General features: G+C 44.5%; 2 protein-coding genes across 9 annotated transcripts in view; both read left to right on the top strand.

Moving 5' to 3' along the window:
* Positions 1-1,253: 1,253 nt before the first annotated feature.
* GFOD1 (glucose-fructose oxidoreductase domain containing 1) overlaps positions 1,254-13,006 on the top strand; it is a 541,281-nt gene continuing 529,528 nt past the window's right edge. For 2 of the 8 annotated variants that reach the window (XR_007772754.1, XM_050941608.1), the window contains exons 1-2: positions 1,254-1,637; positions 2,102-2,288. Coding sequence is in view for 2 of the 8 variants with exons in the window: in XM_050941608.1 (XP_050797565.1) it covers positions 1,545-1,637; positions 2,102-2,288 (280 nt within the window). In the remaining 6 variants the exon portion in view is untranslated. Of the gene's footprint in view, positions 2,289-13,006 lie in introns of all 8 variants that reach the window. The other 6 variants (XM_050941616.1, XM_050941618.1, XM_050941614.1 and 3 more) reach the window with 6 other exon arrangements.
* Positions 1,539-13,006, top strand: part of TBC1D7 (TBC1 domain family member 7) — a 149,860-nt gene continuing 138,392 nt past the window's right edge. Inside the window, exon 1 of the mRNA XM_050941645.1 lies at positions 1,539-1,637. The gene's annotated coding sequence lies outside the window, so the exon portion shown is untranslated. The remainder of the gene's footprint in view (positions 1,638-13,006) is intronic.

Genomic DNA, 13,006 nt, shown 5'->3' with positions numbered 1-13,006 from the left:
CAGAATGAGGGGTCAAAAATTATTAATTCAGAAACCTTAAAATGCTGAATAATTCCTTCCTTTTGTGCATATAACATTCTGTGACCTCAGTTTTCATGATTCCTTATTTTTAATGTAAATAATTTTGAATGATAGATGTGAGGGAACATCGATATTTGTGTGGGATGCAGGTAACTTTGGGACTAAAATAAGTGATGTCCCTCAAAATGAGGAACATTTAAGAAACATGCTGCCAGGGAATCCACTGTCAGCTGCTATGGCCAGAACCTCTTATCAGGAGAGAGCTGCATCATGGTGGGAGATGAAGGAGAAAGAAGGAGATGAAAAAGCCAGCTGGGGGAAATACAAAATGAAAGGTAGTGAAGAAATTTAATTAGTGTATTTTATTTGTCTTACAAACAGTGTATTTTACTACTAATTTATTTATATCATTCCCTGCATTTACAGGGCTCCCAGTACCCTGGTATCTGGGCCGCCTTTACAAGCTTTAAAGTGGAAGCAGTTAGCGTTAGCAAAGCAATCTTCTTTTTATGATGGTACGCCAGAGAAAACTTGAATAAGAGACGTTTCAAAAGGTATGAGTAAGATTTTAGATGTCATTGAAAGATGTGCAGCCAAATCCTTCTTTATTAAAGGGAGAGGCTTAAAACCCCCTGCCTTTTAACAGATGCAAAAGAAGAGTGTCTCCCTCCAGACCTGGCAGCTCTGTATAGTCGGTCTCCTATCTCAAGCTGAACAATAAGAACAAAAATAAGAGTTAAAGTGGAGGGAAGGCTGAGCAAGCTCCTAACAAGCCGTGAGCCCCAGGGGAGAGGGTTGCAGGAGCTGGATAGGGGGTGGTGAAAGAGTGAGGGAGGGGAGAGGAACTAAGGAAGCCCAGCCTTTCAGGATCTAGGTACAACTTTACTTTCTCCTCCTTGGTTTTCACACTTCAAATGCTAGAAGAGGGCCTCATCCTCCCTGATTGAACTAACCTCTTTTATCTCTAGCCTGCTTCTTGCTTGCACACACACACACACACACACACACACACACACACACACACACACACACACACACACACACACACACACACACACACACACACACACACACACACACACACACACACACACACACACACACACACACACACCCACCCCCCCGGAAATTTCCACTACATGCATCCGACAAAGTGGGTATTCACCCAGGAAAACTCATGCTCCAAAACCTCTGTTAGTCTATAAGGTGCCATAGGATTCTTTGTTGCTTTTACAGATCCAGACTAATAGGGCTACCCCTCCGATACTAGGTACAATAGAAGCCCATCGTTCTGCCTGCTTCTATAGCCTGCTGCCCCATCTAGTGCCACCAGCACTCTGCTGCCCCCTGGTAATGGCATGCCAGCCAATTGGTGCTATTTTTCGATTGCACTGGGAAAGAAACCAGAGTGGCGGCCAATGACACGTGAACTCTAAAGAGGGCGTTGCAGGAAAGCTGTAGGTGACAGCAAAACTCCTCCTTTTCTCGCAGTGAGCAGGAGTGCTCTGTGGTGAACATGGCAGATGCAGCTTAGGGTTCAGGCTGCTGCCTCCGCGTCCTCCTCCTCACTATACAACTTGGCTGCCCAGCAATTTCCCGTGGCGCTGGCTGGAGAGGTAGCTGGCTGGGAAAGAGCAGCCGGGTTCGGGGCTGTGTGTGCGCGCGTGTGGTGGGGAAGAGAGGCGCCCTGGGCTGTGTGATGATCCGGGTATGGAGGGCAAGCAGGGGGGAGCCTCTGGGGCCGCTGCTTTGCTGCTGAGCCGCTCCGGGAGCCGCGGGGCGCAGCAGGGACCAGCTGCCAGGCGACGTGCCAGCAACTGCTGCTGGGCTCGGGGGCGGCGTGTCCCCCTTCCCGGGGCGGCGGCGGCGGCCCTGGGCTGGGTCTGAGGGCTCCTTGCAGTGCCGCTCGCTGCCGCGGCGCTTATCAGCTCCGCTCCCTTCCCCAGGCAGGGGCGGAGGGCGCACACGGGGGGAAGGGGGGCGCCGAGCCGGCCAGGGGCAGAGAGCAGCAGCCATGCTGCCCGGGGTGGGGGTGTTCGGCACCAGCCTCACCGCCCGGGTCATCATCCCGCTGCTGAAGGACGAGGGCTTCTCGGTCAAAGCGATTTGGGGCCGGACCCAGGAGGAGGCGGAGGAGCTGGCCAAGGAGATGAGCGTCCCCTTCTACACCAGCCGGATAGACGAGGTCTTGCTGCACCAGGACGTGGACCTGGTCTGCATCAACCTGCCGCCGCCGCTCACCAGGCAGATCGCAGTCAAAACCCTGGGTGAGTGAGTCCCACCCAGACGCCCTTTCCTCCCTGCGCACACTGGGAAGCGTCTCCTTCCCCCTGCGACTAGGGCTGCTCGGGAAGCATCTCCGGGGGTCGGGGAGCATGTGCGGGATCCCCATGGCTGGGGATGGGAGGAGCATCTGTGGCCACCCATTGCGCTTGTGGAGGTCTCCCCTCGGAGCTTATCCTTGTGCCTAAATAAATCAGTCAGTTCAAGGAGGTGTGTGTGTGTGAGAAAGAGAGAGCTGGCTGGATTGTGTTAGTGTCCTGTAGGAAGTCCTGCTGGGGAGGTGGAGTTATTGAAGCACTATTTTTGGTATTTTAGGATTACTGAAACAGAGATGATTTAGTACTAAAATGTGGGATTGTTAAAGATGTCACTGTCTTTGAGATTTGGATGCATGGGTTTTGAGATGTCATCAGTCCTTAGTATCAGACACCTGGTTAAGGCAACATACTGGAAGTTTTTAGGAAGCAGTGTTTCCCATCTTTCTTTTTTCAGAGTGTTGAAAGAGTTCACTTTTAAATACTTGATGTTGAAACTAGTTACTGGGCAACATTATGGGTAGGGCCCTACCAAATTCGTGGTCCATTTGGGTCAATTTCATGGCCATAGAATTAAAAAAATTGTAAATTTCATGACTTCAGCTTTTTAAATCTGAAATTTTACAGTAGGGATCCTGACCGAAAAAGGAGTTGTGGACGGGTCATGAGGTTATTGTGGGGAGGGGCGGAGAGGTTGCGGTACTGCTACCCTTACTTCTGTACTGCTGCTGGCAGCGATGCTGAGCACCCAGCCAAAAGCCACTGCTCTCCGGCCCCCCAGCTCTGAAGGCAGCACAGAAGTAAGGGTGTCAATACTGTGACCTGCCCACCTTGTGACCTCCTGCAACACCCTTTTGGGTCAGGACCTCCAATTTGAGAAATGCTGGTCTCCCCCATGAAATCTGTATAGCATAGGGTAAAAGCACCCAAAAGACCAAATTTCAGGGGGAGAGATCAGATTTCACGGCCTGTGACATGTTTTTCATGGCAATTAGTTTGGTAGGGCCCTAATTATGGGGTAAAATTCTGGCCCAGTTGACTCAGTAGGAGTTTTGCCATTGACTTCAATAAACCAGGATTTCATCCATGGGGGCCTCATCCTGAGAGGTGATGAATACCCACAAGACCTGGATGCTCAGCACCTGTCAAGATCAGACCCTAATGGTGTCTCAAAGGTTAGGTTCAAAATGGGGAAAAACATCTGTTTCATGATAAAAGGGAGAATGTAATCAGGAGTTTTCATATGTGCATAGAGCGGCACCAGAGAAACTGTTCACCATTTACTGTTTGTGTTAAATGATAGCTTAGTACCTTGCACAGTTGGAAGGTTGCCTCTTATACAATAATCCTAAAAAATAACCTGAGCAGGGCACAAAGATCAACAGATGCAAAGCAGTGAAGCAAGCAGAAAACTGACACTAAAGGAAATATTTTTACACAGGAGCCTTAATCAACATCATATACAAAGAAAGGACTGAAAAACAGGCAAACATTTATAAAAATAATCTTTGGATTTAGTTATACTTTAACACAAACAAAAACTGTGGCCTAAGTTCTGCTTTCATTTACACTAGTGTAAACTGGATTTACCCCATTGACTTAGTGTAGGGTAACCAGATAATATCGGGATTTTCCCTATAAAATCGGTACAGCTGATCACCCTAAATTCATGGCTTCCTGTGTAAAGTATTTGTTTTTCTATCAAGGTTGACTTTAGTGGAGTTACTCTCAGATTTACACTAGTGTCACTGAAATCAGACTTTGGCCCTCTGAATGTGAATGAGAGAAAGTAAATTAGGGAAAATGTGTTGAGTCATCTTTGTAACTGACAAAGGTATGTTGAGGTAAACAAATCAAATAGTGGCTGTTTAGTTTCTTTCTGCAGTTCTGTGGGCTTATTGCCATGACTATGTATTGCATCATATTATTACATTGCTACTAGAAAGCATGGCAATACTAAGTTATCATTAGTGATGTTAGTGTCAATGGGCATTTTCAGTCTTTAAAGGAAGGGTTGAGAACCAGCTCTAACAAACATTAGTTCTCTGTTCACAGGCCAAGTATAGTGCAAGCATCTGCAGTGCAAGCTTTGCCACAGTGTTTTAATATCTCTGACCAGAAATGGTTCTTGTATTTGGGTAACAGAACCTGATCATTCTTTATAGCAAACATTTGACTTTTTTCTAGATTGCATATTATTTATGCCTTGCCTGCCAACGTATGTATTAATGGTTTTATAATCTAAATGTCCCAGAGAATTTAAATGACCATGGAGTTAAAAAGACAATGTCAAGGTTTTAGACCTCAAATGTGATCTAATATAAAATTGCTAGAATTTGACTGGGAAAGTCCTGCAAATTCTGAATATCTCCCTGCCCTCCCCCAGTCCTCCTTAATGTACTACTCCTTTACTAAGACCTTTCTCTTACCGCCTGTGCTTGGGTGGACCATGTCTCTACGTTTAACCCCATAGAACAAAATGGGATTCCACACAGGCACAGGAGCGGGGTCTGTTGCAGGATCAGAATCTATGAAATAAAAAAGAAAAACAATAGTTTTGAGTGAACATCATGTTTTGTTCATCTTATGATATGTGTATGTAGCAGCAGTTAACTAGCAAACATTATTTCCAGACCTATGGTGAAATTATTGATGATGCTGGTTTGGCAAAATAAATTCAGGCTTCATTTTCAAAAAGGAAATGATGTTTTCTTATTACTGATTGATAGTACCCCTCCCACTCCCATCTGTCTATGGTCAATTTGCCCTTCTGCCATTCACTATTTGTAAGTATTATTTTTGTATGGCAATTGCAGTGAAATAGGTAAAAAAGAATGCCTACATAGGAGATCTGAGCATGATATAAGGTACCGGTGTAACACCAACAAACTCTGGTGGTTGGGGTCAAGTCTGGAACCTCTGAAGCTACATGCATTAGCCTCTACTGCATGAGATAAGGCTGTAGCAGAGCCATTAAGTGCTATGTGGTCTCAGTGCCACTAGAGGAGACAGAACACCACACCCAGGAAGTGTGTGGGTGACACTGGCATGCAATATAAGATGTAAATATTAAAAAAATTATTTACAGAAATATCTTTTTATCTATTAGCACTTCCTGCCCTCACTTTTCGAGAGCGGTTTGATTTTAAACTCAGGCATTAGTTCTGCAAAAATGAAAATCCTTGTGGATTCAAATACGGTAAAATGGCTTAGAGAGTGATGACTTTCTTTGAGTCATTGGAATCTCAATTTTTGGAAGGTGAAGTGTACTATTTCTGAAATAAGAAGGTCCATAAATATTCCCTGAGCTGGTGAAATGGGCTCAAACTTCCACCTCTGCTCAGGGTGCCAGTGTAGCCTGATGGAAATGGTCAGCCACTGTGACAAAGAAAGTAAATGGGTCTTATCTCTTCTTTATTTTTCCCTTTGTTTCCTTCTTCATGCTTCACCTTTGGCTGCAAGAAACATTTGTATTGTAAGGTAGTCACTGAAAGGATTTAGTGATACCTCAGAGTTTAACTTGGTGAATTAGTCTGTAACAAGGACTGAAAACAAACAGTGCTGTCCTGGATTATGGCAGTAAAGCCAGAGGGACATAGGAGTTTCTCCAGCATTATTCTATACAGAAATCCATTCTGGTTTATCTTGTTGCTGCTGGAGCTCTGTAATGTGCCTGTAGGGGAGTACACCGTTCTTCTACCCATCGTGTATTTCTGTGTAGCAATAGTTTGTCATGAAACATGGACCTTTCACCTGCAATAGTAGGCTGTTTTGTTTTCAGTATGAAAACTTGGGGAACTGGATGGCAAAAAGCATTGGTTACACAGTATTTCACTGTCACCCCTAGGGCCCTTTTACACTGGGAATTTACAGCACTTTCCCCACCGCTGATCTCTTTCTGATACAGGTCCTTGAAGATAGCTGTGGTGTGGATTGGTATGGGTGTTCTTACAGCTGTGCTGCTAAACCAAGGCCAGTGCTGCCATTAAGGCGAACTTGGCGGTTTCCTAGGGCGCCAAGATTTGGGGGCACCAAAAAGCAGTGCCCCCAATTTTTTTTTACAGTGTTCCCCCTGAGCGTGTGATTGCTGCTCCACTTCTCCCATCTCCCAGATGTGCAGCACCAATCAGCTGTTTGGCACCACAAGCCTGGGAGGAGAATTAGAGCGGGGGCGGTGTGCTCGGGGAAGAGGCGGAACAGAGGTGAGCTGGGGTGGGGAGGTACCGCATGGTTCCCCGGTGCAGGGGAGCTGCCACTGGAGGGGTGCCTCAGGGTGGGCGGGGTGGGGGCGTGGAGAGCTGCCGCAGGGCTGGGGTGGCGCAAGGTGGAAGTTTCGCCTAGGGCGTGAAACTTCCTTGTACCGGCCCTGTGCTTAACCCCGGTTTAGACAACACAAAGATAAAAATTCTTGTGCCCTATCTTTACCATGCTTCTACTATTTTGACCTGCAGGTGGAACTGATCCTTGAGCTAGTGCGGCCCAGGCCTGAGATGGTTCAGAGCTAGCCTGCTTTAGGAACAGACAAAAAGTTGTTTCAAATCCAGGGCTGTTCAGTGACCTTTGTGAAATGAGTTGGTGGTCTGAGTCCAGTTTCTGTGTCAAAAAAAAAATAATCAAACTCCATGGGTCTTGGTTCCTATATGTAAAATGGGGATAGTAAAACCATTTTTTGTCTGCCTTGTCTATTTAAATCATAGGGTCTTGTCTTGTGGGCAGGGACTGTCCCTTGCTCTTTGCTTATACACATCTTTCACAATGGAAACCCAGTGTGTTAGCTGGTGCCTCTGGACATTACGATAATACAAATACCAAATAAAGAAATAATCTCACAATTGACTTCCCTCTTGAAGAAAGATAGATCAAGGCTTGAATGACCATGGAGGCCCATTCTAGTATTTAATATGAACTCTGTTGTTTCTCACTGGTCTTCGCAAGCATGGGGTACTTGTGCCAACTTGTTTTCATGTTCTTTTTCCATGAGCTGGAAGCAATTTGCTCTTCTACTACCTGCCTACAACTGCAATATGAACGCACCCTGGGTATAACACTGGTGTTAATGCAGGGTTAGGAGAGGTGAGGCAGAGCAAGTCTAGACAGAAAGACAATGTGCTTTCAAAACTCATTAGCATTCAGAACTGGAAGAGTTACCGATACTGGCAACATGATTTTATCCCTCTGGAAAGAGTTCTAACTTTCCACCCAGTTAAAAATTGTCAATACATGAATTCTGACAATGTATTAAATATGATATTCCTCAGTCCTTGCCTGAAACTGTTGTGTAGTATTGCTGTATACTGCTAAACAGCTGCTGCATGACAGCCACTGATGTACCTGAGGTGGCTCCTGGGAAATCCTTGTTAAAATGTCACCTGTAAATTTAAAGGAGAGTTGAGGTCATTTCTCTCTCTCTGCTAGAATTCCCCCACTGTGTAGGTGCTACTAAACCATTCTTGCCAGAGATGACTTATTCACAGGGTTCATGTAAGTATTTTTAAGGAGAAAATGTTTTGCCTTTGGAATGTATCTAGTGTTAGATATTTTTGAAATACATCACTGGGGGTTGCCCCCAGCTCCTCTGATAAGGTCTTTGCCTCCTCTCTCATTTCACATTATGCAGATTAAACAGTCTGCTGTGCTCTAAATATTTACAGTATATTTTTCAGGAATATAGTCTAAACATTATTAAACATTTATATTGCAGTAGCACCTAGAGGCCAGCCAGGTCAGGACCTCATTCTGGTACCAAAATATTGGCAGCACGTCTACCCCAGAAGTAGAGGTAACTTCAGTGGTTGTGAAGTGATTCATGAATCTAATCTATAATTAATTTGCACCTTCCTTGATACCCATTTAACCCTGTTAAGCAATTGCATAGTTGTAACTGTGGTAGAACTTGATCCATTGTCTGTAAAAAGGTTTGGAATCCTTTGGGATGAGAGGCTCTATTAAGGCAAACAGCATAATTATTTATTAATAGCAATGTAGTATCTGTCCTGCTATAGTCAGTATAAATGTGGCCCAGCAGCAAGGACACTGAGTAGAATATCTTGTGCTTGGTAAACAGATGACTTTCAGAAAATTAAACCTGAGTTATGTCAATCATATGACAAATGAAAAAGTTAGACAAAAAGCAATCCACCTTTAAACAGCACAGCCGGGGTGGTTGTGAGGGGTACACATTTTGCACAAGCTACCTACTAGGAAATCAAAGCAAACAATACATTGGCCATCAGCTTACATACTCAATAGCAGTTGAACAAACAATGTGTATTACAGGAAAAGGTAACCAACTCTTTTAGTAACACGTGGTCCAATCATGCAGTCCTTCCAACTCATCATTATTCAAGCAAACTTCCTACTGGAATACAGCAGGATTGTACCTGTGGTCTTGTCTAGGTGCTGATTTACTCAGGGAAAATACTACTGTATATGATCCATGTTCAATGTAAATCAGTAGCTACAGTCATGAGTTCATAACAACAATGGGAGCCCTGGCTTGTGCTTGAACACCAACAACAATAACCCACTCTCCTCTGTGTCCTCTCCTTTCTGTCCCTCAAATCCTGGATACTTCTCTGGATTTCCCACAATGTCCTGTTTTCTCTGTATTTGTCTTTGACATTGTCTACCTTACAAAATTTTAGGGGGGGGAAACTCCCACTGGTGCTGCTCCAGTTCAGTTGCTCTAGGAGGAACAGCACTAGTGGGAATTCTAGAGCAGACAAAGCTTTGGCATCCTCCACTGTCTGATCACTTGTTGGTAAAAAACATTGGAAGTTGGAGACTTCTACATTAGAGACTTACACCAGTTATAATGGAAGCAGTTGTATTAAACCAATTTACAGTTAACTGAGTCCACTCTTGCCACGCTGAATTGGTTTGAGTTGATGCAGTTTTGTCCAAACTAATACTGCTCCAAACCATTTAATTTGCAGTGCCCTCTGGGTACCTATCCCACAATTCCGGGCTTAGCTCCCAGAATTCCGAAGGCTTCCAAAGGCTACCAGGGCAGTAGCAGGAAAAAAGTTGCACTGTTTCAGCTAGCTCCCACCCACACTGGCGCTAAACCAGTTTAGATTGAAATAATTTTGACTGAAGCAGTTCTTCAGAACTGCAGAGTGTAGTCTGTTCCAACAGATTCAAAGTCCTGTTTTGTACCAGTGTAACTATTTTGGTTATGGGTATGATTTTTTTTTTTACTCAAATAGTTATACTGGTAGAACCCCTTATGTGAACTTAGTTATACCGATATAAAGGTGCCGTATACCCATATGGCATATTCCTTTTTCATATGGAAATAACTGTATCAATGCTAGCACTAGGGTTGTACTGCCTAACTATACCAGTGCAGCGAAAGTAGTATAACTTGTGTATAGACAAGGCTTTATAGAATGCTTAGAAACTGGTTGGTGCACTTGTGTGTATGTGAACTTCATTGTGAAGTCGTTCACATTAGTGCTAAGTCCGTGTAAAACCATACCAAGTCAGAATAGTAGCATTTTGCACCACTGTAAATGAAGGCACAAAGTGTTAATAAATTGTATAGTCAATTGCTTCACCATAGTTTGGTTCATTATGAAATATACCCAAGAGATCAAGTAAGCAGTGTCAGTCAGGTTTATTAGCGTGGCACAAGAAAAAGGTTCTATACGATACCAGTCTCCAAAGAGCAATCCTGTGCAAAGAAGTTACATTCACCGTACACATAAGGTATGCTCCCAAAGTTACACATTTCAGCTGGGATTATTTATATGATGATGTTACAAGCTACACCCCTTTACAGGTCACTAAAATCCAACCCATGAGTTTTGTCCCAGTTCCGTAACTTCTTGTTCTGTTCCTTCCTTATCTTTGTTTTCGACACTAGCATTCCAGTTACTGGTACTTCCCTAGCTTGTACTAAGACATAGTATGAATGTATCTTGATTTTGACAAGTTTCCTATCTACTTATGTCAGACACTTACTTCAGCAAATCCAAGGCGTTATAGGTTACTTAGCATAAGTGAAGAGGATTACGGTATAGGCCAGTTTAAGCTATATCACTATTACTATATTAGTGCTTTATGTTATTGGTGCTTAATCCATACTAATATATGTATAGTGCTGATAATATATATATTATTAATATGTTATATATTTATATGCTAACCAGCATAGATTAGTCAACAAATGTAACAGAAGATCAGGCCCAAAGTGTTTTACAAGCATACTAGGACATCAGATGAATTCTTAGAACAATACATTTCTCTCATGTAGATAACATATAGCATCGTCCCCTCCTTCCCATCGTCACAACCTCTGGGGTAGCTAAGCAAAGTTACTACCACCTGTGCTTGTAGTGAAGGCCTTCTCTGTACACTAGCACTTTTTGCATCATTGGTCCAGTATTAGTCCAGCTCCACTGGTGTTAGCAACAGTGGTAGTACTAATGTAGACAGGGACAGACATTTTTCCCCATCATCATTACCATTGGCAGAGATTCATGGTTGTAGATCAGTGGCGTGAAAAGTCTTAATGCAGATGCATCTGGGAGCCTTGACTACACTAGGGAATCCTTTCAGCACATTCCCACTGCCACAGTTCAGGGCAACTGTACCTGTATTTTCCCCTCACAGTCCACGAAAGGCACCAATTCTAGGCTTCCAGCTCCCCTGCCATCACTTCTCTTGAGTGGAAACCTATGTCTCTCTTCTCACTCCTGACTAAGCACATGGCTACACTTGCAGATGTAGAGTGCTTTGAGTTAAACCAGCCTTTGTAGAGTGCAGTAGGGAAAGCGTTGTAGTCTGTCCACACTGGCAGCTGCCAATGCACTGGCGTGGCCACATTAACAGCTCTTGCAACAGCCACAGAGAGCAGTGCATTGTGGTAGCTCTCCCAGCATGCAAGTGGCTGCAACGTGCTTTTCAAATGCGGGTGGGGGTGGGGTGGAGTGTGACAGGGAGTGTGTTGTATGTATGTGAGGGGAGAGAGAGTGGGTTTGTGGGGGGTTGAGAGCATGTCAGCATGCTGTCATGTAAGTTCAGACAGCAGCAGACCTCCCCCCACACCTCTCTCTCTCTCACACACAGCATTCCACACTAATGGTTGCTTTGTCTGAGAGCAGATAAGCAGCCAGCTGTCAAATGGAGCTTTCAAATGGCATATCCAAAACAATGACACGAGTGGCCACTTGACTTAAGGGGATTATAGTACATTTCCGGAGGCCGATCAGAGCACAGTAATGCAACACCCTGTTCACACTGGCACTGCGGTGCTCCAGCAGGGGCGCAGAAAAAGTTATTCCTCTTGCCGAGGTGGAGTACCAGGAGCACTCTAGCCGTGGAGTCAGAGCACTCTACGTGCCTTGCCAGTGTGGATGGGGAGTAAGCTGGTGTGCGTGAGGCTCCTTTAATGCACTGTAACTCCCAAGGGTAGTCAAGCCCTAAGCAGGCCAGTGTCTGCGCTTTGCTTTCTCTTCAGTGTCTATGAACAGTGTAATTGCCCACAGTTATAAATGACCTACAGCCCTTTCTAAGCAAGCACATTTATTCTTAAAGTGAAAGCATTAGACAGAGAACATATAACAATAAAAGAACCAACACACATTCTAATAAGCTTACTAGATATCACCTCTCCAACTCCAACAGGGGCTCTGTTAGAAGTCAGTACTTCAAATCACATCAAGTTTTTCCAGTGGTTACAAGTTCATAACAGCCTCTGTTCAGAATAAGCACACTCATGCATAGGTTAGTCTTTCCTTTATAGAGCCTGGGCCTTTGATCTTCAGTTTCTAGGAACAGATAATCAGAAGACAATGGTCCCTTCCTTAAGCTGTAATGGCTAAAGCCTGGGTTTTCCTGTAACCAGGGAGGGGTGGAATTTGCACTCACCTCCCCCTAGATATTTCCCAGGAAATCCACTTCACTCAGTGTCCCAAAAGACCATTCTTCTCTGCCACATTGTTCGATAGAGTCCTTTGATCATCCAGGCCCATAATAATACATAATCTTTGATTGAATACAATGGACTCCAAAGATACTTAAACTTAATTCAACAAGATTTTTCCAGGATATTGCCACATCTGTCACATCCACCATTGCTTACACTGGATTAGCAGTGCTGGGAGCCATAGGGCTAGTTTACACTAGCAGCGCTTTAACGTGGCTTGTGTGGTCGAACTCTAAAAACCCCACCTCCACGAGAAGCGTAGCTCCCAGCGCTTCAGCATTGTCTACACTGGCGCTTTACAGTGCTGAAACTTGCTGCGCTCAGGGGAGTGTTTTTTCACACTCCTGAGCGAGAAAGTTGCAGTGCTGTAAATTGCCAGTGTAGACAAGCAATAGTTTAGCTGGCTGGCTGACTTCTTCTGAATGGGTTTATTTGACATGGTGCTGAAAATGGCTACTAGAGCCAGATAGCATCATTGAGAGCCCCAGTGTAGATGGGCCGGCTAATACAAATTCAACTGAACTGATGCTAACTCTGGTATCTTACAAAACATTTCTACCTTAGGGTATGTCTACATCTAAAATTTTGCAGCGCTGGTTGTTACAGCTGTATTAGTACAGCTGTATAGGGCCAGCGCTGCAGAGTGGCCACACTTACAGCAACCAGCTCTGCAAGTGGTGTTAGATGTGGCCATACTGCAGCGCTGTTGGGCGGCTTCAAGGGGGGTTCGGGGAAC

This window comes from Gopherus flavomarginatus, chromosome 2 (genome assembly GCF_025201925.1).
Source record: "Gopherus flavomarginatus isolate rGopFla2 chromosome 2, rGopFla2.mat.asm, whole genome shotgun sequence".
In the NCBI taxonomy this organism is placed as follows: domain Eukaryota; kingdom Metazoa; phylum Chordata; order Testudines; family Testudinidae; genus Gopherus; species Gopherus flavomarginatus.
Note: the sequence above shows the minus strand (reverse complement) of the source record. Positions and strands in the feature narration are given on the sequence as shown.